The 26,581-nt window shown below is 48.2% G+C and overlaps 1 protein-coding gene across 4 annotated transcripts; it reads left to right on the forward strand.

The window, feature by feature from the left end:
• The first annotated feature begins 328 nt into the window (after window positions 1-328).
• On the forward strand, window positions 329-15,670 carry LOC118649173 (zinc finger protein 420-like). Of its 4 annotated transcripts, none has more exons than XM_036295982.1 (5): window positions 329-492; window positions 3,604-3,747; window positions 7,402-7,528; window positions 10,951-11,024; window positions 13,035-15,670. In XM_036295982.1, the coding sequence occupies exons 2-5, from the start codon at window positions 3,733-3,735 to the stop codon at window positions 15,330-15,332; spliced, it is 2,514 nt and encodes an 837-aa protein (XP_036151875.1). In that variant the 5' UTR covers window positions 329-492; window positions 3,604-3,732; the 3' UTR covers window positions 15,333-15,670. The 4 variants fall into 4 exon arrangements, with proteins under 4 accessions (XP_036151875.1, XP_036151879.1, XP_036151878.1 ...); XM_036295986.1 differs by having other exon boundaries at window positions 13,248-15,670; XM_036295985.1 differs by having other exon boundaries at window positions 3,661-3,747.
• Window positions 15,671-26,581: the final 10,911 nt, after the last annotated feature.

Consider the following 26,581-nt stretch of genomic DNA (forward strand, 5'->3'; position numbering starts at 1 on the left):
TAACAGAGGGCACCGGGCCTTTTCCTCCCTTCAAAGAAGTAAAATAAACGCCCTCTCTCTGCTCCTGTCTCTTCTCTCCCTTGTGAATCCTTTCGCAGCCGCGTCACCAGCTAAACCCTGACAATGACGTGGGAAACTCCCCCAGGAAGGGCTGTCCCTGTGGGAGGAGGTGCGGGGACCCGGGGCTGCCCCCTCGCTCCTGCCCCGCCCTCCCTCCCTCTGTCCCTGCACAGGCCTGGCCTCCGGGCTCGGCCCCGCCCCCATCGCGGAGTCGCTCAGCTCAGGCTCTGGCCCCGCCCACCCCGCAGGGAGGCGCATGCGCAGTTCCTTGCAGACGGAAGCGGCCGTGGAGGGGAAGGTGGCGGTTCCCCCTGAGGAGGGTGTTTGTCTTTAAAGCTGACGCTCCCCGTCCCCCTCCTCGCAGGGAAGGCTGAGGGCGCTGCCGGCGCTGAAGTCCTTGTTGGGGTCCCCGCCCCGGAGCCTCTCTCAGCGGTGAGTCCGCGTCCCGGGAGGCTGCGCGGTGCGGGCGCCACGTTCCTTTGGGAGGAAACGGAGGCCCCGGCCCGGGGTCTCTCCGCCTGTGGCTGTGGCCACCGCCTGCCGCGCGGTTTTCCCGCTGAAAACCGTTCCCGGGGCCGCGGGTGCTCCCCGCGGGGCTGAGAGTCTGGGTCAGGGGGTTCCCGCCCTTTGCGCCCCTCCCCCCGCCCGGCGCTTTCCGCCCAAAGAGCCCGGATGGCTCCCGGCCTGGGAGTCTGCACCCCCCTCCTAGGCCCACCCCCATTTAATAAGGGGTCTGCCTGCCCCGGGAGCACAGTGTCCATGGGGGGGCTCAGGGGGAAGGACGCGGTGTCCCCTAAAGAGGCGACCTGCCCGCAGGGAGAGGCTTTGTGGGCGCGGTGACCGCGGGGGGCGGGGGCCCAGGCTGGGGGGTCAGGAGAGGGAGTGAGAGACAGACACGTGGGCGGGAGGAAGGGCAGCGAGGGCTCCACAGAGAGCGGCCCATAGGGGGTGTGGGGGGGACTGGACGGCGACATGAGAGTGAGGGGGTCACTGGAGAATGTAGCCTGAGGAGGAAGGAAGTGGAGACACAGGGAGGAGGGGGAGCCCAGAGAGAGGAAGGGGGGCTGAGGGGGAGCGGGTCCTGGGGAGCAGAAGTGGGGGCCGCACAGGAGGAGGCACTTGAGACGGAGACACTGGTTCAGAGGAGAAGAGTTGGGGAGCCAGTGCAGGGACAGAAAGAGGGGCTCAGGGATGAGGGAGCAGAGGGAGCAGCCCTGAGTCAGCAGCTGTGGGAGCGGGACAGACTGGAACAGGCAGCAGAGGGGCCACGGCGTGGGGAGGGGAAGACGCAGACGTGGGTGGAGATGGAGCCTCAGAGACCAGGAGAAAGAGCCCCTGAAGGGAAGTAGGTTTCAGGAGTTTCATGGTCCAGGTGTGGGACAGACAGAGAGAAAAGGGGAGAGAGAGCAGGGCAGAGGGGGACACAGGAAAGGACCACAGTGGAGAGAAAGGGAGCAGGAGACAGACAGATCCACAGACAGAAATACATAGTAGTGGGAGGAGGGGAACCCTGGTCTGGGTGAGAGGTGAGCTTATGGGTTGTGTATGGTTAACTTGTGGTATATTGGCTGGGGAAAAACACTGAGTAGCCAGATTATTATGACCACCTGAGGTTTGTAGGCAAATTAGCTATAATTTTGGGCTGAAGTTGCTACAGGGCCAGACCATTATAAATAGAGAAGCAGGTTGTTTACCACAACAGAAGTGATTTTTTTTCTGAAGATATGGGTGAACAACGCGATTTAACAGCCTTTAAACATGGGATATATTTGTACGTGAGTGACCTCATCATTATGACCACCCCATCAGTACTTTGTTGGGCCACATTTCGCCTTCAATACTGTGGCGATTCTTCTTGGCATTGACTCCACGAGATGTTGAAAGGTGATGCGAGGAATCTGACACCATGCCGGATGAATAGCACTGCCCAGTTTTGTGAGATTTGATGGTTGTGGAACCAGCTGCCTGATGGCTCTTTTCAGTTTGTCCCACAAATGCTCAATTGGATTGAGATCTGGTGATTGTGGGGGCCACCTAAGGAAGGTAAAGTCTCCCTCATGTTCTTGAAACCACTCCTGCACAATAGGAGCACTATGGCATTGCGCACTGTCTTGTTGGAAGAAGCCATCTCCATTGGGATACGCCATCAACATGATAGGGTGAACTTGATCTGCAACAATACTTAGGTATGTGGTGCTATTCAGACATTGTTCCACACTAACTAAAGAGCTCAAATCATTCCAGGAAAACATTCCCCAAACCATAACACTGCCCTCACCAGCTTGAAGGGTTGTATTCATGTATGTGGGGTGCAGGCTTTCATGCTGTTTCCGCCAAATTCTCACTCTGCCATCTGCATGATGCAACTGGAAACGTGATTCATCAGACCACATGACTTTTTCCCAATGCTTGACTGTCCAATCATTGTGTTCCTGTGTGAACTGGAGACGTTTTATCTTAGTAACTGCAGACAGCAAAGGTGTTGGAACAGGCCTCCGGCTTCCATATCCCATAGGATACAGTGTATGGCTAATTTGCTTACAAACGTCAGGTGGTCATAATAATCTGGCCACTCAGTGTATATTATTATTGATCTCCAGGTGTCAAGGAGAGGGAGAGAGAGTTAGAAACATCAATGAGGAAAGACAGTCATTTATCACCTTCCTCCTGCATGCCCCTTCACTGCGGATCAAACCTGCAACCTGGCCATACTTCCTGACTAGGAATCTAACCATGACCTCCTGGTTCACACATCCAAGCTCAGTCACTGAGTTATGCTGCCTAGGTGTGCCTTTATATTTTTAATTTAGCAGCTGAATTGTATTAGTTATACGGGTTGAATGAGAATTCTAAATCTCCAGTTTGTAAGGCTTGGGAATGTTACAATTATTTGCTTCCAATTGCAAACCTTCTTCACTCAGAGGGGAGAGACTTGTCTGTAGGTCATGGATCCCTTGTCATTTCCTGCGATTGCAACAAGGAAGTGACCTGTGTCTGTCACCATTTGATACTTTTTTCAGGACTGTTCAAAGCCTTAGCTTTGTTGCTGTGTGGTGTGTGTGTGTGTATGTGCATGCGCACGCGCGCGCGCGCGCCGTGGATTTACTTTTTCTTTGTCTGACAATTTATTATTTAAAAGCATCCTTAGATAAATCCTCTGGGTCTTCTCAGATCCTCTGAGGAGCTTAAAGAAATGCCCTCAGGTGCACCTTCCCCCATAGAGTTGTACAGCTGCTCTGGGTGGGGCATCCTTGGTTACTGAGTTGCTCCAGGTGATTGGAAGGTGAGGACAGGGTATAGCAGGAAGGATGCTGTATGCCTTTGTGAGAGTGGGGAACAGGCTTTGTTCGGGGGAGGTAAGGGGGTGCTCTGTTCAGTTTGGGGTGTCCGGACAGCAGCTCACCTCGTTTCTGTAGGAGTTTGTGGATGTCTTCGGGAGGAGAGACACATGAAGACCTCACAGTGTGGTCTCCATGTGGGGCTCAGTGTTCCTGTCTCTCCTTTGACCAAGGACAGGAGAGTTGGCCTTTTCCTCATTTACAGGTCCTGACTGTGAGTGTGAGCTGAGCTGATTAACGGGCTGTGCTGACATCTTTGAAGGCACATTCTGTGACTCCTCAACATATTGTCACCTGAGAAAACAACCCACACCCTGATCAGGACCAGGACCAAATGGCTGCTTCTCAGGTAAAAGATGTGTCCTGGGTCACAGACTATGTTTCCTTTTCCTCTGACATCTGGTGATTTATTTCTCTACTCTGATGTTCTTGTCTTTGCAGGTTGGTTTTCTTTCCTTATTTTATTACTTTATTCATCACAGTCAATGTCAGCAATTTCTATGTTTCCCTTTTTTTGTGTTTTCTTTTTTGCCTGTCTTTTTAAAATATATTTTTAATTGCTTTCAGAAAGGAAAGGAGATGGAGAGAGAGATAGAAACATCAATTAGGTTAGGGAATCATGGGGCAGCTGCCTCCTGCATGCACTGGGTATGGAGTTTGAAGCCTGGTGTGCCCTGACGAGGAACCTAAGCCTGCCGTCCTGGTTCATAGGTCAGCCCTCTACATCTCAGCCACGTTGTCCGAGTTTTACTCCCCTCCATTGTGCCAGAAACTTGTCTGCATGCATTTTGTCACCCTCTCCAGGTCAGGAAGCATTCCTACCTTTAATCAGTGACTTTCAACTACTCAAAATGTCCCTTTTGTGACAGATCAAAGTTGGAAGGCTGCCGTGTCTAACATCCCTATTGGGATGGGGTCAGAGGCTGGAAATGTCCCCCTTGTTAGAGGCTGAGGTATCAGTGAAGAAGGGAAATGCAGGTTTTAGTTTCATGTGGCTGCATCATCAGCTATACATCAGGGGTAAGAAGCTGCACATCTGACTGCTCAGAATAGCTCAGAAAGTTCTGAAAAAAAGGGCAAATAGAAGAGACTTGCTCATTAGATTAGTACAAGAGACTTGGTCGGTAAATGCACTGTTAGCTTACAGAGCATGAGAGGCACAGGTGGATTGGCACTTGCAGAAACTAACGTTTATTTGTGATCATTTCCACATATTTATTGAGGTATTTTTGGCAGTAATGTCACAGCAGTGGTGACCTGACCTTCCGTGTGCCTCAGCCACCTGATGCCCTTTGTCTCAGTCCACCTGATGATCATGTGGCAGAGGTGCTCCCCTCACTGTAGAGTTAGTTAATAGTCTCCCTTTCTCAGGAACAAGGGTGTAGTAGGGGTTTAATGAAAGTCGTGCGAAGACCATCACTTCACATCTGGAAATGACCTTCTTGTTAGAATGCTTTGGAAAATGATGGACTTACTTTTATTTCCTACAGATCATTGGCTTTTTCATGGGAGCTTTAAACAATCATGACTTGATTCTTTACATTTTCCTTATACTCTTTACTCACATGAGACACATTCCGTACAGTATCATTTTTTGTATTTTCTAGGAAGTTTCCAAGAATGACATTTCTAATGTATGTTCAGTTTCATTAAATTTCTACAACATAACTCTCCACTAATGTTGCATAAAAATTTTGAAAGAAATGTACTAATAAGAAAAATTAGTTCCCCAGGTTGGTGTGGATCAGTGGTTGAGGATTTGATACTTGGTTCAGGGTAAATAGGCAGCCAATCCATGTTTCTCTGTCTCTTTCACATTTTTCTCCCTCTCCCTCTCCCACTCCCTCTCCTCCTCTCTTTCTCCCTTCACCTCCCTCTTCCTGACTTTCCCCCCTGTCCCCCTTTCCCCCTCTCTTCCTCTCCTTTTTCTGCTCCTACCTCCCTGCCTTCTACTCTTGAAGTCAATGGAAAATATCTTCTCAGGGGAGGATTTACAACCACACAAAGGAAAACAATAGTCTACCTTGTTTTCTATTTTTATCTTTTTTTCTTACCCTATCTAAGAAAGAGGGAATATGCTAATTGAACCTGATGTTATTGCAAAGATGGCAGCAACCACAGTCAATATGTAGGGAATATGCTAATTGACTTCCCCACCCTCAAAATGGCAGCATCCACAGCCAATAAGGAGCGAATATGCTAATTGACTGCCCTGCCCTCAAAGATGGTGGGACCCAAAACCAATAAGGAGGGAATATGCTAATTGACTACCCTTCCCTCAAAGCTGGCGGCGCCCACAGCCAATAAGGAGGGAATATGCTAATTGATTGCTACGCCCTCAAAGATGGTGGTGCCCACAGCCACAAGATGGCCAGCAGGGGAGGGCAATTAGAGGCAAACACGCCACCAGGGGAGGGTGGTTGGTGGCGACCAGGCCTGCAGGGAGGGCAGTTGGGGGGGACCGGGCCAGCAGGGGAGCAGTTAGGCATCTATCAGAGGTGTGGTTAGGGGGTGATCCAACTGGCAGGCAGAAGCGGTTAGGGGAAATCAGGCAGGCAGGCAGGCATGTAGGCGAGCGGTTGCAACCAGCAGTCCAGGATTGTGAGAGGATGTCCGACTGCCAGTGTAGGCCCACAGGGATGGGGCCTACACCAGCAGTCAGACATCCCCCAAGGTGTCCCAGATTGGAGAGGGTGCAGGCTGGGCTGAGGTGCACCACACCTCCCTGTGCACGAATTTTGTGCACCGGGCTTCTAGTTGTGTTTATAAATCACAAAGGGGATCATATACAGATAGATTCATGAGATTTATGCAGTCAGTAAACCATCTTGATTTCATAGTTGTAAAATGTGTGTCTCTGTACCTAAACTGTTAACGTTATTTTACCTATTTTTTCTTTATGTTTTTATTTTCCATGTGCCAGTATATTTTTATGGATTTCAGGGAGTGAGAGGTAGAGATAGATAGGAACATCAATGATGAGAGAGAATCATTGACCAGCTGCCTCCTTTACACCCCACACTGAGGATTGTGACTGTCGTGTGTCTAGACTGGAATAGAGTGAGTGAACACTTGGTGCATGGGTCAGCATGCAACACTGAGCCACACCAACTGGACTAGGCAGAATAATCTTGTTCTAAGATTTCTCAGTAAATTTCCAAATAGCTTTGAGGTTCCTATGAATCCTATTCCATGAAACTTAACTCCATTAACAAACCCTTTTAGTTCAAAGTTCTGTATGAATTTTTCCTTGTGTTTTCTTTTTCTGTGTATTCAGAAGTGTGGCACATGATGTGGAAACATTAGCATCACAAGTAAAAAGTGAGCTGGTTACACATGTGGAAACACGGGGCCCATCTCAAAACCTGGATTAAAGTTTGTATTTTTTTTTTTTTTAAATATATTTTATTGATTTTTTACAGAGAAGAAGGGAGAGGGATAGAAAGTCAGAAACATCGATGAGAGAGATCGATCAGCTGCCTCCTGCATGCCCCACAGTGGGGACGTGCCTGCAACCAAGGTACATGCCCTTGACCGGAATCGAACCCGGGACCCTTGAATCCGCAGGCCGACGCTCTATCCACGAGCCAAACCGGTTCGGCTAAAGTTTGTATTTTTACAGAAGTTCATTTCCTGTGGTGTGCTTCCCACTTGAGAAGAACTCCGTATACTTCCAACCAGTGTGACATTTCCCGCTGAGAAATATACATCCCTGACCCTGAACGATGTAAATGCAGCCTTCAGATATCCATAAGCCTGTGTCCATGCTTTAATTTTAAAGTTTATTTCCCTGTAAAGGAAAATCTGTACTGTGGATTTGTGGACATGTGTCATCGTCATGTGTCAGTGCTAGAAAACACATAAGAGAATGTTACTGGGGCAAAGTGATCTTACTGTATAGTTCAGGATACTCCCTAGGTCAAACCTCCTAACACTGTTTTCATTTTGGGTGACATTATGAACTCTTCTTGTGAGCTGTTAGTAACTGAGTCTTTTCTTTCAGGAACCCTTGTCCTTCATGGATGTAGCCATAGAGTTCTCTCAGGAGGAGTGGGAATGCCTGGACCCAGCTCAGCGAAAATTGTACATGGATGTGATGTTGGAGAACTACAGCAACCTAGTCTCCGTGGGTGAGGATGACTCCCTTCCCAAGTTCCTTCTCCACCCTCAGGGCTTTGTTTCCTTTAAAAAAAGTTCCATCATTTTGATGTATGTACATATGTGCTTTCTGTTTTTTATTATTTATTTACCACAAATAAATGTCAGGAATTCTTATCTATCTTTTTTTCTTTTTTTCCCCCTTTGTTGATTAAGATATTACAAACGTGTCCTTATCCGCCCAGTGTCCTCTCATCCCCCCAATCCTGCCCTCATCCTCACCCCCTGTTGTCCACATCCATCACTTGTGCTTATATGCATGCATACAAGTCCTTTGGTTGATCTCTCCTCCTCACCCCCACCCTCCCCTACCTTCCCTCTGGGTTTTGAGCATCTGATCGATGCTTCTCTGTCTCTACATCTGTTTTTCTTCATTGGTTTATGCTGTTCATTATAATCCACAAATGAGTGAGAGTATGTGATATTTATCTTTCTCTGTCTGACTTATTTCACTTAGCATAATGCTCTCCAGCTCCATCCATGCTGTTGCAAATGGTAGGAGTTCTTTCCCTTTTACAGCAGCATAGTATTCCATTGTGTAGAGGTGCCAAAGTTTTTTAATCCATTCATCTGCTGATGGGCATTTAGGCTGATTGTAAATCTTACCTATTGTAAATTGTGCTGCTATGAACATAGGGATGCATATATCCTTTTTTTAAAAAAATTAAATCTTTATTATACAGATTATTACAGTTGTTCCTCTTTTTCCCTCCCGTAGCTCTCCTCCACCCGGTTCCCACCCCACCTTCTGCCCTTACCCCCTCCACTGTCCTCATCCATAAATGTACGATTTTTATCCAGTCTCTTCCCACACACCCCACACCTGTTTTCCCACCAAGAATATTCAGTCCACTCCTTTCCATGCCCCTGATTCTATTATATTCACCAGTTTATTCTGTTCATCAAATTATTTATTCATTTGATTTTTAGATTCACTTGTTGATAGATGTGTATTTGTTGTTCATAATTTGTATCTTTACCTTTTTCTTCTTCCTCTTCTTAAAGGATACCTTTCAGCATTTCATATAATACTGGTTTGGTGGTGATGAACTCCTTTAGCTTTTTCTTATCTGTAAAGCTCTTTATCTGACCTTGAATTCTGAATGATAACTTTGCTGGGTAAAGTCATCTTGGTTGTAGGTTCTTGGTATTCATCACTGAATATTTCTTGCCCCTCCCTTCTGGCCTGCATGGTTTCTGTTGAGAAATCAGCTGACGGTCGTGTGGGTACTCCATTGTAGGTAACTGACTGTATTTCTCTTTCTGCTTTTAAGATTCTCTCTTTGCCTTTTGCTCTTGGCATTTTAATGATGTGTGTTGGTGTGGTCCTCTTTGGATTCCTTTTGTTTGGGGTTCTCTGCGCTTCCTGGACTTGTAAGTCTATTTCTTTCACCAGGTAGGGGAAGTTTTCTGTCATTATTTCTTCAAATAGGTTTTCAATATTTTGCTCTCTCTTTTCCTCTGGCACCCCCATAATACGGATGTTGGTACACTTGAAGTTGTCCCAGAGGCTCCTTTACACTATCTTCATATTTTTGTATTCTTTTTTCTTTTTGTTTTTTTTGGTTGGCTATTTTTTTCTTCATCGTATTTCATATCCTTGACTTATTTCTTGTGATCCTCTAGTCTGCTGTTGGAACTCTGTATAACATTGGTTTTTTTAGTCAGTGTATCCTTAATTGCTAGTTGGTCCTTTTTCTTTTTTTTTTTTTTTTTTTTAATATATTTTATTGATTTTTTAGAGAGGAAGGGAGAAAGATAGAGAGTTAGAAACATCGATCAGCTGCCTCCTGCACATCTCCCACTGGGGATATGCCCGCAACCCAGGTACATGCCCTTGACCGGAATCGAACCTGGGACCTTTCAGTCTGCAGGCCGACGCTCTATCCACTGAGCCAAACCGGTTTCAGCATAGTTGGTCCTTTTTCATAACCTTGAGGGTCTCACTAGTTTTCTTGAGGGTCTCACTAAATTTATCGGCATTTTCTAGAAAATTCTTGAAAAACCTTAAAAGTGTGGTTTTGAACTCTATATTCAGTAGTTTGCTTTCCTCCATTTCTGTCATTTGTGACTTGTTTCTTTGTCTCTGAATTTTTTATGCTTCCCAGTGTTGATAGAGTGGCTTTCTGTGTTAGGTGTCCTCTAGGGCCCAGTGGCTCAGCCTCCCCAGTTACCTGAGGTGGACACTCTTGGTGCACCCCTTTGTGGGCTTTGTGCACAGTCTTGTTGTAGTTAAGCCTTGATTGTTGTAGGTATCACTGGGAGGAATTGACCTCCAGGCCAATTGTCTGTGAGAAACAGCTGTGTCTGCAGTGGGAGATCTTCTGTGCCGGAGACACCCTTCTGGGGCAGGACTTGCTTCAGTGGATCTTTGGTTCTCACTGAGTCTGCCCCCTGAGTGTATCCCTTATGAATCTGAGGAGTTGTAATCTGGATGGCCCTACTCTGACCACTGGGTACACTGGCTCTTGGATGTCTAAGGAGGTGCTAATTTATCCTCTGCCTGAGGCTACCCAGCAAGAGCCATGAAGAGATCTGCAGATTCCTCTTCTTTGTTTGGGGTTTTGAGGTTCCCAGACGAGGCCCAGCTGTGAAGCAATGTAAGCTGCTGTGGGGCCTTGGGCCTTCTTTTGGAAGTTCTGGGTCTCTCTGACCTAGCTGAAGTTCCTTAGGTAATTTTCAGATTGCCAAGGGCCAGGCCTTTCATATGCAAAAGCCTCTCTGCACAGTTTGGGTGGGGCGGGGTCCCAGGGGATCACCAGGGCGAAGGAAGTAGCTATGGCTGCTCCTCAGTCCTATCCTAAGAGGCCCCGCTTCTCAGTGTCCCGGTAATCACTGCAAGTACCTCTGAGAGAAAGCAGGCCTCGAGTTTTGACCGATGCCAGACAGTCCAGTTTCTCCCTGTATGATTCTGGGTCCCCAGAGACTTGCCCAGAAATGGAGTTCAGAGCAGATGGGAGCTTGAGACTCCCTCCCGATTGAAAAAAACAACCGTGTCCTCAGTTGCCAGCCCTTTCCGCGCGCTTCTGTACCTCTGCACTTTACTTCCGCACCTCCTCTTAGTATCAGTGTGCTTTTCTCTTTCCTTCTAGTTGTAGAATTTCCACTCAGCCAGCCTTCCTGTGGTTCTGGATGATGTCCATATTGTCTTTTAGTTGTATTTTTGAAGTGGTTGTGCGAGGTAACAATTTCCGGTGTTTACCTATGCCACCATCTTTGTTTCTCTTCTTTGTCCCTCTTTGAGGTGAGTTTTCCTCATTGCACCTATCTAGAGCTTTCCTTGAACCCTTCAGTACCTCTTGGAGTACTCAAAGATGTCATTTGGCTTATAGTTGCTGGTTACTTCAAAGTGCACTCACCTGATTGTGAAAACTGAACATTTGTTTTCTTTCAGCTATGTCATCTGAAGATGCCCAGGCCTTTATGCCCAAGACTAGAATACAAGATTTATTCTCTGAAATGATACTGGTAAGATATAAAATGTGTCACTTTGATAATGTACACTTAATGAAAGTCTCAGTATTTGAGGAAGAGTGTGATGAGAACAGAGGTTATTAGTATAAACAGAACTAATCTGGAACCGTTCTCATAATAAAATTGTTGTTACCTAGCCGAAACCGGTTTGGCTCAGTGGATAGAGCGTCGGTCTGTGGACTGAAGGGTCCCAGGTTCGATTCCGGTCAAGGGCATGTACCTGGGTTGCGGGCACATCCCCAATAGGAGATGTGCAGGAGGCAGCTGATCGATGTTTCTCTCTCATCGATGTTTCTAACTCTATCTCTCTCCCTTCCTCTCTGTAAAAATCAATAAAATATATTAAAAAAAAAAATTGTTGTTACCTAAAGAGGTGAAGTGTATTATCCATTTGGGAAACCTTCCTCTTTAAAGTGAGTTACACTGGCAGATCAGTGTGTTTCTGCATGTGAAGGTTGAAAACAACTTTTAATGTTATGCATTCTTGGAAAGGAAATCTGGATAAAGTAGGAGTTCACATATTGTGTAGTGTAAATAATCATTTGAATTTTGTAAAATGTAGGGCAGGATTAAACTTTCATGCAAGAATTTCTCAAATGTAGCAATTTACAATATGCATATAAAATTTATATACGCGCAATTGGGCAATCATTATTATTATTATTATTATTATTATTATAATAACTAGAGGCCCAGTGCACAATTTTGTGCACCAGTGGAGTCCCTCAGCCTGGCATGCAGAATTTTGCTGGAACTGGCTCTCCGACATCCCCTGAGGGGTCCTGTATTGGGAGAGGGTGCAGTTCAGGCCAAGGGACCCCACCGATGCACGATTGGGGCTGGTGAGGGACGCGAGAAGTTGGCCAGCCAGAGAGGGACAATGGGAAGCAACAGGGTGTGTCCAGCCCATCTTGTTTAGTCCCGATCTAGCTGACGCCAGCAGCAAACTAACCTACTGGTCGAAGCTTCTGCCCCCTGGAGGTCAGTGCTTGTCTTAGTGAGCAGTTGACCGGACTTAGCATATCATTAGTATATTATTCTTTGCTTGGTTGGATGGGTGACCAGAGGACCAGACACTTAGCATATTAGGCTTTTATTATATAGGATTGTTATCACTTTTAAATATATTTTTATTGAATTCAGAGAGGAAGGGGGAGAGATGGAAACATCAATGATGAGAGGGAATCATTGATTGGATGCCTCCTACATGCCCCCTACTGAGGATGGCGCCCACAACCTGAGCATGTGCCCTTGACTAGAATCAAACCTAGGTCCCTTAAGTCTGCTTGCCAAAGCTATATTTACTGAGCCAAACCAGCTAGTGCCTTCCTTATTATTTTTATTCAAAATATTTTTTTTTTGTTTCAGAGAGGCACAGAGATTAAGAGGGATAGGCAAATATCCTTGATGAGAGAGAATCATTGACTGGCTGCCTCCTACATTCCTCATACTGGGGAATGATTCTGAAATTGAGGCTTGTGCCCTGATGGGTAATGGAACCGACGTTCTAGCTCAAACTTTGAGACTCAACCATCAAATCTTGCTGGCTCAGCAATTTGGCAATCTATTTTTAGTTGTTCTTATATATTGTAATTGTTTTTTTTACAGAGAGGAAGGGAGAGGGATAGAAAGTTACAAACATTGATGAGAGGTTAACACTCGTCAGCTGCTTCCTGCTCACCCCCTACTGAGGTTGTGCCCGGAACCAAGATACATGGCCTTGACCGGAATCGAACCTGGGACCCTTCAGTCTGCAGGCCAACACTCTAACCACTGAGCCAAACAGGTTAGGGCTGGCAGTCCTTTAAAGAAGGATTCATTCTCCCTCTGACAATTATTGTTTTGTATTTAATTTTGTCTATAATTTTAAAAACTTAGGAGAGCTTTTGTGTAAAACCATCTTGGTTTAATGAGTATCACAAAATGGTTTTTATGGAACAAGTGTACAAGTGTAATGAAATTATAACTGTCAGTAAAGGTTTTTCCGTCTCCCATTACTGCCAGAGTACACATAATGGAGACAGAAGTTATCAGTGGAATGAAAATTGGAAAAAATTTAAGCAAGAGTCATATTGTAGTCATCGGAGAAGCGAGTTTGCAAAGCAGCATTATAAAAGTGGAAGATTCTGTGACCCATGGTGCAGTCACAACATATGTGAGGTTATTCCTATTGTGGAGAAGACACACAAAGGAATTCAATGTGTCATGTCTTTTCAGCATTCTCCAAATTACACTGAACAAGAGAATGTTCATCCTGGGGAGAAAGCTTACAAATGGAATCCTCGTGGTATAATCTCAAGTCAAATATTCAAGACAAATAAAGTGAAAAATATCCATAGTGGAAAAAAATCTAACAAATGTAAAGATTCTGGTAAAACATCTAATTGGCCTTCAGTTTGTATGCTAAATCAGAAAATTCATACTGGACTGAAGCCTTACAAATGTAAAGTATGTGGCAAAGCCTTTAAATGTCATTCATCTCTTGTCGTACATAAGGGAAGAATTCATACTATTGCAACATGTTATAAACTCAGGGAAAATGGAAAAGGCTTTAGTCAGTCCTCAGGACATACTCCACATCATAGAAATCACATGGATGAAAAGTTTTATAAATATTTAGAATGTGACAAAGCCTTTAGCTGGCCCTCAACTCTTAGTATTCACCAGAGAATTCACACTAGAGAGAAACCTTATAAATACAGAGAATGTGGCACATCCTCTATCAGCTATGCAAGTCTTACTTATCATCAAAGTGTTCATACTGAAGATAGGCCTTATAAATGTAGAGACTTTGGTAAAGTATTCCTTCATGGCTCAAACCAGAATTGGCATCAGAAAGTTCATAATGGAGAGAAGCTTTACAAAAGTAGAGAATGTGGGAAAGCCTGTAGAGAGTTCTCACACCTTACTATGCATCAGAGAGTTCATCCTGGAGAGAAGCCCCATAAATGTGGAGAATGTGGCAAAGCCTTTAGATGGTTCTCAGAACTTACAAGGCATCAGAGAGGTCATACTGCAGAGAAACCTTATCAATGTAGAGAATGTGGCAAAGCCTTTAGCCTTTCCTCCTCCCTTAATACACATCAGAGAGTTCATACAAGAGAGAAACCTTATAAATGTAGAGAATGTGGCAAAGCCTTTAGCAGTTCCTCCTCTATTTGTAGACATAAGAGGGTTCATACAGGAGAGAAATCTTATAAATGTAGAGAATGTGGCAAAGCCTTTACTCAGTCCTCCTCTCTTTGTAGACATGAGAGAGTTCATACTACAGAGAATCCTTATAAATGTAGAGAATGTGGCAAAGTCCTTAGCGATTCCTCCTCTCTTTATAAACATGAGAGAGTTCATAAAGGAGGGAAACCTTATAAATGTAGAGAATGTGGCAAAGCCTTTAGTCATTCCTCCTCTCTTTATAGACATGAAAGAGTTCATACAGGAGAGAAACCTTATAAATGTAGAGACTGTGGCAAAGGCTTTACCAGTTCCTCATCCCTTACTTCACATCAGAGCGTTCACACGGGAGAGAAGCCTTATAAATGTAGAGAATGTGGCAAAGCCTTTACCAAGTCCTCATCCCTTACTTCACATCAGAGCGTTCACACGGGAGAGAAGCCTTATAAATGTAGAGAATGTGGCAAAGCCTTTACCAAGTCCTCATCCCTTACTTCACATCAGAGCGTTCACACGGGAGAGAAGCCTTATAAATGTAAAGAATGTGGCAAAGCCTTTAACAAGTCCTCATCCCTTGCTTCACATCAGAGCGTTCACATGGGAGAGAAACCTTATAAATGTAAAGAATGTGGCAAAGCCTTTATCACATCCTCATCCCTTACTTGTCATCAGAGAGTTCATACTGGAGAGAAGCCTTATAAATGTACAGAATGTGGCAAAGCCTTTACCGCATCGTCATATCTTGCTTGTCATCGGAGAGTTCATACTGGAGTGAAGCCTTATATATGTAGAGTATGTGGCAAAGCCTTTATCAAATCCTCCTGTCTTAATAGACATCAAAGCATTCACACGGGAGAGAAGCCATATAAATGTAGAGAATGTGGCAAAGCCTTTAGCAAGTCCTCATACCTTACTTCACATCAGGGCATTCACACGGGAGAGAAGCGTTATAAATGTAAAGAATGTGGCAAAGACTTTACCACATCCTCATCCCTTAGTTGTCATCAGAGAGTTCATACTGGAGAGAAGCCTTATGAATGTACAGAATGTGGCAAATCCTTTGTCAGCTCCTCAGCACTTACTAAGCATCAGAGAATACATACTGGAGTGAAGTCTTACAGATGTGTGTAGTGTCATAAGTCCTTGAGGAGCAGTGAGAACTTACTGAATATCACAGAATTCATGCTGGAAAGAAGCCTTATGAATGTGAAAAATGTAAAAATGCTTTTAAAAGCCATTCAGATATGACTGTACCTTAGAGACTTCCTAACAGAGACTGTACAAATGCAGAGAATGGCTGGAGCCTCTACTCACAGCTCAAAATTTGCTGAACATTAGAGATTTCGTAGTAGAGCAGCGGTTCTCAACCTGTGTGTCGACCCCTTTCGGGGTCTAACAACCCTTTCACAGGGGTTGCCTAAGACCATCGGAAAACACATATATAATTACATACTGTCTTTTTGCATAATCACTACGCTTTAATTATGTTCAATTTGTAACATTGAAAATACATCCTGCATTATCAGATATTTACATTATGATTCCTAACAGCAAAATTACAGTTATGAAGTAGCAACAAAAATAATGGTTGGGAGTCACCATAACATGAGGAACTGTATTAAAGGGTTGTGGCACTAGGAAGGTTGAGAACCACTGTAGTAGAGGTAAGCGTAAAACTTTAGAAAATGTGAGAAAGCCTTTAACCTGTGTTCAAACTTAACATTTTACGAAGCATTCTAAAGAGAAACAGCAAAAATATAAAGTTATCATCCAAAGATTTAACCGTGCTTTATCATTGAGAATGCTAAGGTCTTACAAATTCTGAGGGATATCTCCAAGTGTATATCCTCATTTATATGTCATAGAACCTGTGATAATTATTACTGGATCGAAGCCCAGCAGATAAAAAGAATGTGACAAAGCTTGCTCAGTATGAAAAACTTACCTGACATCAGAATTCATACTGGAGAGAAGCAATACAAATGGAAACATGGTCCTAAAGGGTTTAATCGGCATCTGTAGCTTGTTGCTCACATTAGAATTTATTCTTGAGGGAAACCTTAAAACTGAAGAATGTGGGAAATCGTACAGTTGGACCTACAGCCCCAGTCTTATCAGGCTTTGTAATTGGGCAGAAATTCTACGTTTTTCTTATAGGAGGAAGGACTTTTGTTTAAAACATACAGTTTACAAATCTCCAAGGAATTTATGCACTATTGGGAATGGAGAGGAATGTGGACATGCAGACATCACTGCCGGGGAGTATTTCATTCCATTGTCAGTTTTAAGGAGGAAATCCACAGGAATGTCTGAAATTTGGAGATCACTTTTAACATCATTGCTGGAGGTTGCCTTTGCCACTGTGGATTGTATCCTCTCCCACAGAGAAGGCTCTTGTTTGATGCAGGTGAGGCTTCATCAGGGTTTATGTCGGGGCATTCCCCTCCGTTCCATTGGTGTATGGATCTGTGTTAATCCAGGATCACACCCACTTGATTACTCTTGCTTTGTAAAATGTTTTCCAGTGTAAAAAAGTGAATATCCCACTTTCTTACATTTGAAGTATTTAGCCTCTCCCGAATCTCTTTTGCCAAAATTACAGCCAAAATTGACTGGGAATTTCCGTAGGTAATCTATTTATTGTGTAGCCACTTGGACATATTAAGGAATGTCTTTCAGTTTATTTGTATCTGCTTTCTTTAGCATTGCTGTGTCATTTTCAGAGTACAAGTCTTTCACCATCTTTGTAGGATGGATTGTCTTTATGTGTTTATCTGTTTATTATATATGGTGTGTTTTCTGGCTTCAGCTGCCAATACTAAGAGGTGATATTTTATTGTCCTAAAGCGATTAAATACTTGTATAGGTTAAAAAAAATCCTCTGGTCTGGCTTACTCTAAATTATAGGTTTCTAAACAGGTCATATCGTTATTTATTTATTTTTTAAAAAATATTTTGCCGAAACCGGTTTGGCTCAGTGGATAGAGCGTCAGCCTGCGGACTGAAAGGTCCCAGGTTCGATTCCGGTCAAGGGCATGTACCTGGGTTGCGGGCACTTCCCCAGTGGGAAATGTGCAGGAGGCAGCTGATCGATGTTTCTCTCTCATCGATGTTTCTAACTCTCTATCTCTCTCCCTTCCTCTCTGTAAAAAATCAATAAAAAATATATATATAAAAAATATATATATATTTTGTTGATTTTTTACAGAGAGGAAGGGAGAGGGATAGAGAGAACCATGGATGAGAGAAAAACATCAATCAGCTGCCTCCTGCACCCCCCCTACTGGGGATGTGCCAGCAGCTACATGCCCTTTGCCTCAATCTGGGACCCTTCAGTCTGCAGTGTGATGAATTGAATATCAGTATAAAATTTTCAAATGTGTTCCCCAGCTGTGCCCCAATTAGAGTTCTCTGTAAACTGACAAGAGATCCAGGATGTGGTCAAGAATGGGTAACCAGACATAACACCAAGTTTCCAACTTCCTGAAATCTGGGTGTCAAGGCCCTGATTAGACCCTTGCAACTGTAATCAAGGACCTTGGTGGTTTCTGTGAATAAAAGCTTGCCTAGCACCAAGGTTGGGGCTGCTGCAGGAGGAGAGCTCCCTGTGTGGAGACGCCTGTGGCAGTCTCTGGCCAGCTCAATAAATCCTCGCTTGCTGCTTAAGACCTAATTGGAGTCGGTGGTCTTATTCTCTCAAATGCTGGTCCACGACATTTGGAGGCCGCAGTGAGATACCCAGCAGGGGTGAGAGGGACCCCCTATCCAGGGCAGGAGGCTCTCCCCCATCCATCACCGGGCAAGCCGCGAGGACTTACTAAAAAATCCTGCAGGAGGTAAGGACTGGAGGTGCCTCCTCGGTTGAGATCTCACAGTGGGGAGTCAAGTGGAGGGCTGGACGCAGCACTACCTCCCAACTCCAGCCGGTGGCCACGAAGGTGGCCATGGCATCTGGCAAGTGTGACTTTCGGTTGCACGGGATTTGTCTGTCTGGTCTTTTTTTGTTTTGGTGTTTGTCAAAATGGGGCAGGCGTCGTCTGCTTCTGTGTGCTCCCCACTACAATGTTTTCTTAAGAATTTTCAGGACTTCAAGAAGAGAGCTGGGGCCGAAACCAGTTTGGCTCAGTGGATAGAGCGTCGGCCTGCGGACTGAAGGGCCCTAGGTTTGATTCCGGTCAAGGGCATGTACCTGGGTTGCGGGCACATCCCCAGTGGGAGATGTGCAGGAGGCGGCTGATCGATGTTTCTCTCTCATCAATGTTTCTAACTATCTCTCTCCTTTCCTCTCTGTAAAAAATCAATAAAATTTATTTAAAAAAAAAAAAAAAGAAGAAGAGAGCTGGAGACTAGGGGTATGATGTTAATGCTTTTGATTTACAGCGATTCTGTGAATGGGAGTGGCCCACTTTCCAGGTGCGGTGGCTGGATGCAGGGTCTTTTGATTTGACCACTGCCTACCGGGTCCATCATGTCTATGCGGTCGCCCAGGGCATCCTGATCAAATTCCTTATATTCGGGTTTGGGTTGATGTATTGTCGGATAGATCCCGGTGGATGAGGACATGCCTCCCGAGGGGAAAATCAGGACAGAGACAGACAATTCTTTTGGCTGGGCCCCAGAAGGGAAAGGCTCTCCCGGTCCTTCAGGGAGAGCAGAAAAAATCCATTAGCCGACCGCCCCGCTATGCTCCCCTAGCACCGGATCTGGGTGAGCCCTGGCCTCAGGCCCAGGCCACGCCACCAGCTCTTGACCCGGAGCCCCTGCCTCCCCCGACGGCAATTGTCTTCCCTCCGGACCCACCGACGGGAGGGGCTTTGTCGTCCTCCAACCCCTTCAGTCCATCCCATACTAGACAGGGAACGGAATATGGAGCTTGGGGGGGAGGCGGGGGTTGGGCCGGCAGCCCCAGCTCCTCTCCTGCCCTTGAGGCAGGCTGGGCCCCGGACCTGGGTCCGGATGGCCACTTTTTCATGATTTACGTCCCTTTCTCAACTAGTGATTTGTATAATTGGAAGAATAAAAATCCCTCTTTTTCTGAGAACCCTCAGGGTCTGATCTCTCTGCTGGAGTCAGTCTTTTTTACCCACCAACCCACGTGGGATGACTGCCAGCAGTTACTGCAGACCCTCTTCACCTCAGAGGGGAGAGAGAGGATGAAGGCGGAGGGAAGGAAATTGGTCCTCGGGCCAGATGGGCAGCCCTCTGGGGATGCAAGGCGGATCCAGGCGCTATTCCCCAGCTCCAGACCAGATTGGGGAGTGAATGGTCAGAGAGGGAGGGAGGCCTTGGACCGGTACCACCAGACTCTATCGCGGGGCATCCGGGCAGCGGCTCAGAAGCCCACTAACCTCTCGGCGGTGACTAAGCCCACCCAAGGGCCGAACGAGAGCCCAGCTGCGTTCCTGGAGAGGCTGTGCGAGGCATATCGGGTCTATACACCCATAGACCCCGATGCTCCAGAGCAGGGTTCCTCAAACTACGTCCCGCGGGCCACATGCGGCCCGCCGAAAACATTTATCCGGCCCGCTGGGTGTTTTAGCCACCGCTGCCTGTTGCTTAGCAGCCGACTAGTTTTTTTTTTAAACTATAGTCCAGCCCTCCAACGGTCTGAGGGACAGTAAACTGGCCCCCTGTTTAAAAAGTTTGAGGACCCCTGCTCCAGAGAATAGGCGGGCCATTAACGTAGCGTTCGTGTCCCAGTCGGCCCCAGACATTAGAAAAAAGTTGCAGGAGTTAGAAGGCTTTGAGGGGAAGTCAATCTCAGAACTGGTGGAGGTGGCCCAGAAGGTCTTCAATAACCGAGGGGACCCAACGGCTGATCTTAACACCAAAATGGCTAAAATCCTGGTCGCCATGAGCGAGGGAAAGGGCAGAAAGCGAGGCCCTTGGGGAAAGGGGAGAGGCCCACCTCGGGAAAGACTGGGAAAGGATCAATGTGCATTCTGTAAAGGGCATGGACACTGTAAGAATGAGTGTCCAAAGAGGGCCGGGAAGAAGCCACTGCCCGTGCTGGTGGAGGAGGTGGATTAGGGGGGTCAGGGCTCTATGGCCCCCCAAGAGCCCTGGGTAATGTTGGCCGTCGGGGGGCAACCAGTACACTTCCTAGTGGACACCGGCGCGACCTCAATCCTTAAGGAACCGGTTGGACCAGTCTCCAAAGAACGTGTGCCCATCCAAGGGGCTACCGGAAAGGTCCAGTCCTACCCTTGGACTAAGGGGCGAATCACCAACCTGGGAACTGGCCAAGTCACCCACTCTTTCCTCGTGATGCCCGACTGCCCTTATCCGCTCCTCGGCCGAGACCTTACGAAACTGAAGGCCACCATCTCCTTTGAGGAAGGGGAGATAAATGTTAGGCTAGGAGGGAAGGGGGTAAGTTCGGGAGTGTTCCTCGTAACCCTGCCCCAGGAGGAAAAATACAGGCTGCACGAGGAGCCAAGGGTAACGCCCTGTAGCCTCCTCGAAGCATTGAGGAGGGAGATCCCCCAGGTATGGGCCGAAGATAACCCTCCTGGCCTGGCGTCCCACCGACCCCCCATAGTAGTCCAGCTCACCAGCAGCACGACCCCCATCCGGGTCAAGCAGTACCCAAGAGTCAGAAGGCCCAAGGGGGTATAGCCAAGCACATAAGAAGGTTGCGGGAAGCGGGGATTCTTGTTCCCTGTCAGTTGGCTTGGAACACCCCATTGCTGCCTGTGCAGAAGCCTGACACCGAGGACTTTCGGCCAGTCCAGGACTTGAGGGAGGTCAACAAGCGGGTAGAGACCATTCACCCTACGGTTCCTAACCTGTCCACTCTCCTGAGTCTCCTCCGACCAAGTTACAGGTACTATACAGTCCTAGATCTGAAGGACGCTTTCTTCAGCCTCCCCCTAGCCAAGGGAAGCCAAGCCGTCTTTACTTTTTAATGGGCTGACCCCGAGGAAGGCCAGTTGGGGCAACTAACCTGAACTAGGTTGCCACAGGGGTTCAAAAAGTCCCCTACTTTGTTTGATGAGGCTCTGAGCCAGGATCTGGTGGACTTCCGGCAGGCCCACCCCCGGGTCACTCTTCTCCAGTATGTTGATGACCTCCTCTTGGCAACGGAGAGGGAGGAATGTCTCCAGGCAACCAAGGACCTCCTCTGGCCAACCTGGGGCACAGGGTGTCCGCCAAGAGGGCTCAACTCTGCGAGACCAAGGTAACTTATCTGGGGCACAATATTGAGGGGGGACAGAGGACACTATCATCCAGCCCGGTGCAGGCAATTTTGGCCATACCCCAATCCACCACAAAGAGGCAGGTCCGGGAATTCTTGGGAGCGGTGGGCTACTGCCGGTTGTGGATATTACGCTTCGCTGAAATAGCCAAGCCTTTATACTCCATCACTGGAGGAAAGGAGCCCGAGCTAACTTGGACTGAGGAGGTCCAGAGGGCCTTCACCCAGCTCAAGCAGGCACTGACTAGCACACCGGCTCTAGCCCTACCGAACCTCAAGAAGCCTTTCCGCCTTTTCGTGGCAGAGGCGAAGGGGGTGGCGAAAGGGGTCCTGACTCAGACGCTTGGACCTTGGATTAGGCCGTTGGCCTACCTCTCAGAGAGGCTGAACCCAGTGGCAGCTGGGTGGCCAAGTTGCCTGAGGGCCATCGCTGCCACGGCAGAGCTGGTAAAGGAAGCATCCAAGTTAACTTTTGGCCAGGATCTCCAAGTAGTCGCCCCACATGCAGTTGAGGCACTTCTCTGCAGCCCACCTGAGAGATGGATGTCCAACACCCGTATCACCCAGTACCAGGTACTCCTCCTAGACCCACCCCGAGTCAGCTTCCTGAAGACCGTGGCCTGCTGGGGTCCAGCCCCAGCAGGTCCAGGGGTTCCCAAACGTGTGGACGGAGTCGGCGAAGAAGGAATGACACGGAGACAGCGTTCAGTTGATCAGCAGCCTAGCCAGGATCTCTAGCCAAGTTCTGGTCAGGATCTCCAGTGAAGTTCTGGTTAGGATCTCCAGCCAGGTTCTGTGTCCATGTTCTCTTGCTAGGTTTTCCAGCCGGGTTCTCCAGGTTCTCCAGCCAGGTTCTGTAGCCATGTTCCCTCGCTAGGTTCTCCAGCCAGGTTCTGTCCAGGTTCTCCAGCCAGGTTCAGTCACTAGGTTCTAGTCAGGTTCTCTTGCCATGTTCTATCCAGGTTCTGTAGCCAGGGTCTGTCTCTAGGTTCTTCAGCCAGGTTCTCTCACTAGGTTCTGTGGCCAGTTTCTGTCCAGGATCTTTTGCCATGTTCTCTCCAGTGAAGTTCTTCTGTCTCTAGGTTCTGTGTAGGTTCTGTGTCTAGGTTCTGTGTCCTGTTGTCTTGTTACATCTGTATTTATACCAGTTGATTCCAATCCTATCAATCTCTATTCCAAAGGTTAGGGTGTTTCTTATCTCCATTCCAGGGGGTAAAGATTATGTAGCTTAAGCATGATTGTTCATAGTTAAAGTGATTAATTACCCGCCTGGCACTTAGTTAAGGAGTTTTATTCCCTCCCTAACTTCAGGGGAAAATCCCTACCTGGGGAAACAACCTTTCTCAGAGAGGTGACCTTGGTTAAAACACATAGTGCCAAGAAGGTGAGCAAACATATTAAGAACAGTATGCCATATATGCCAGGTCCCTTGAAACAGCAAGGATGGACCGGCTCCTGGCACGTAGCCCTTAACCCTGCTACACTGCTCCCGGATGGAGGGGGTGAGCCTCCACTTCACGATTGTGAAGAGGTCTTGACCACCTTGACCTCTCTTTGAGTGGACCTGAGGGACACTCCCTTGCCCGACCCAGAGGTGACCCTCTACATGAATGGCAGCAGTTATGTAGAAGATGGAATTCGGCATGCTGGGGCGGCAGTGGTGTGCGAGGATGAGGTAGTCTGGGCGCAGGCCCTGGGCCGCGGAACTTCGGCTCAAAAAGCTGAGCTCATTGCCCTAACCCAGGCTCTCTGGTGGCGGAAGGGCAAGAGACTGAACGTCTATACTGACAGCCGGTATGCTTTCACTACCGTCCATGTACATGGGGCACTGTACCAAGAGAGAGGTCTTTGGACCTCAGGGGGAAAGGACATTAAGAACGCCCCCGAGATCCTTGCACTGCTGGCAGCCATCTGGGGGGCCGAAGGAGATAGCCATTATACACTGCCGGGGGCACCAGAAGGATGACACCCCCATAGCCTGAGGCAATAGACTAGCTGATCAAGCAGCAAAGGAAGCCACCAAAAGACCAGTAGGGCCCCTACAGGTCTTAGTGGCCCTCCCAGACCGCCAGCTGCCTGACACCCCAACCTACACCAAGAAGGAAGAAGAGCAAGCAAAAGGACTAGGGGCCCAGGTAACCAGGGGAGGATGGCTGAAACTCCCGGACCACTGTCTGTTCTCCCCAGAAAGCCTGGGCAGAATCCTTGTAGAGCAGACCCATAGGGGCACCCATCTCAGAGGCACCAAGCTGGCTGAGCTTCTTCGCAAGGATTACTACGTTCCGGGACTACAGAGGATGGCCAAGGATGTGGCTCCGAGATGCCAGGCATGTGCCCAAGTGAACCCCAGTCAAGCCCGCTCCGACCTGCCTGGAGTAAGGTTCCGAGGAAGCACCCCAGGGGAGCACTGGGAAGTTTACTTCACAGAGCTCCCAGCGGGCCTGGGAGGATACAGATACCTCCTGGTGTTCATAGACACTTTCTCAGAATGGCCGGAGGCCTACCCCACCAGGACTGAGACAGCCCAGGTAGTGGTTAAGAAGCTCCTCTCTGAAATTGTCCCCCGGTTTGGCCTACCCCTGTACATGGGGTCCGACAACAGCCCGGCGTTCATCGCCAGGATCACCCAATTGGCAGCTAAGGCATTAAAGGTAACTTGGAAATTGCATTGTGTATACAGGCCACAGAGTTCAGGACAGATAGAGGGGATGAATTGGACATTGAAGGAAACATTAACCAAGCTGAGAATAGAGACTGGCGAGAACTGGGTAAGTTGGCTCCCCTTTGCCCTTCTCCGAGCTAGGTGCACCCCGTATGTCCAAGGATTGACTCCTTTTGAAATAATGTTTGGGCGACCGCCACTGTTGGTGCCCAAGCTGGGGGAGGAAGAAGTCGCCCGTCTCTCTACCCGTAATGTGCTTAAGTCTTTGCAGGCGCTCCAGCAAGCCGTCACATCAGTACAAGGGATTGTGCAAGAGGCTTACCCAAACGCTGACACCCCGGAGGTGGGAGAGGCGAGCCAGTTTTCCCCTGGCAACTTAGTCTGGCTGAAAAGACGCCAACCCGGAGGGCTCGAGCCACGCTGGGATGGTCCGTATACTGTGGTCCTCAGCACCCCCTCAGCAGTCAAGGTAGCCGGGAAGAGACAATTGGATCCATTGCACCCAAGTGAAGGCGGCCGACAGAGGCGACAGCCCCCGGAGGTGGAAAGTGAAACCAACCCAGGACCCACTGAAGGTGAAACTAGCTCCTGCCTCATGATCTATCTACTGCTGCTCGCTGTCATGTGGAGGGTCGGTAAGCCCCTTTCCCACCAGGCCGCACGTTATGCCTGGGAGGTGATCCGCACCACGGACGGGGTAGTACTGGCCCGAGAAACGGGCACCGGTGAACCGACTCTCCGGTTTGACCTGTGTAGCCTCTTCGGGGAGGATTGGAACCTGCCCCAGGACAGACCCAGGCTCATGAATTTGGGCCCAGCCGGGTCGCAGCTGGGGATCCCCGGGGGAATGGCTACACACAGGGCCACAACCACCTATGGCTGCGGGACCCGAGGGACTGAGCAACAACTATGGCGTACTCCCCCATATGTCTGCCCGCGCCAGCCCAGGATTCCCTTTCTGAAGTGTGGGGACCATGAGGATTATTATTGTGGACAGTGGGGCTGTGAAACCTATGCCCAATGGCCCCCAAAGCTTCCGGACAAGGACATACGGTTTACCCGGCAGGTGCAGCCAGGGGGCCCGGAAAGGAACTGTACTGTCGGAAACTGCAACCCCATTGTCATCAAACCAGTGGCGTATTGGGCCAGAGACTGGACCAGGGGAAAGACATGGGGATTGAGGCTATATGTCTCTGGGCCAGACCCTGGGGTACTATTTACTATCCAGCGACGGGAAATACTCCGACTGCCCAATCCAATGGGCCCCCTGGCCCCTCGGCGACCCCAGGTCAGGAGACCAAGCCCGGCCCCACCCGTGAGGAGCCCACCACCACCATCATCAGAGACTGAGGCAAGTCGCCGGGATGCAGTAACCTGGCCTCCGCCTCGGGGAGCTCCGCTGAGACCAGACATTTTTGTGCCGCTGGAAGCCTCGTTCCAACTTCTGAACAAAAGTGCGCCCGACCTTACTGCAGACTGCTGGTTGTGCCTCAACCCCGAGCCCCCCTATTACGTAGGGAACGAAGCTTCGGCTCCATTTGGGGCAAGAGCTGCCCACGTCCGCAACGTGTCTGCGGATGCAGAAACCCCGGAATATGTGCATGGGAAATGGAAGGAGGGGATTAACTTTAGGTGATATTACTGGAGCTGGGCTGTGTGTCACATCTGCCAATTACTCCCTCCCCGACTCCCCCTATGCAGAAAATTGTAACCAGACACTCCGACTTCCTGAGAGACCAGGGTCCAGGCCCCCTGGTACCTGGTGGCCCCAAATGGTACCTGGTGGGCATGCACCACCGGAATCACCCCCTGTATACTCTCCCTAAACCTCCAGACTGGGCCCAAGCCAGGGCTCTCTGCATCCTAACTCACATCCTTTCGCAAGTGTATTATGACTCAGGGGAAGGAGGAAGGGAGCACCTCCTCATAGAGCCTCGGCGGATTAAGAGAACCCCGGTCCTGGTGTTCCCCTACCAGTAGGACTTGGAATTGCAGGATCCATGGTGGTAGGGACAGCCGCCTTAGTGACAGGACACCAAAATTACAAAGAACTGGGTAGTCAAATTGACCAGGACCTGAGTACCCTAGAAAAATCCATAGGACAGTTGGAGGAATCAGCAGGGTCCTTAGCTGAAGTAGTCTTACAGAACAGGAGGGAACTCGACCTACTCTTCCTGAAACGAGGGGGACTGTGCCTAGCATTAGGGGAGGCGTGCTGCTTCTACACTAACCATTCCGGGGTAATCAGAGAAAGTTTAAGTCGGTTAAGGAAATGGCTGACGGACAGAAAAGAGGCCCGTAAGGCAGAGGGGAACTGGTATGAGAATCTGTTCTCCTGGTCCCCCTGGCTCACAACCCTCCTATCCGCTGTGGCAGGGCCCCTCCTCTTACTCATAGTAGGTCTCATTTTCGGACCCTGCCTGCTCAGGTGTGTCCTCAATTTTATCCAAGACCGAGTCCAAGCTGTCAAGCTCATGGTCCTGCACACCCAGTGCTCTCAGCTCGTGGGTACTAGCGACG

Source organism: Myotis myotis, unplaced genomic scaffold (genome assembly GCF_014108235.1).
Source record: "Myotis myotis isolate mMyoMyo1 unplaced genomic scaffold, mMyoMyo1.p scaffold_m19_p_28, whole genome shotgun sequence".
NCBI lineage: Eukaryota > Metazoa > Chordata > Mammalia > Chiroptera > Vespertilionidae > Myotis > Myotis myotis.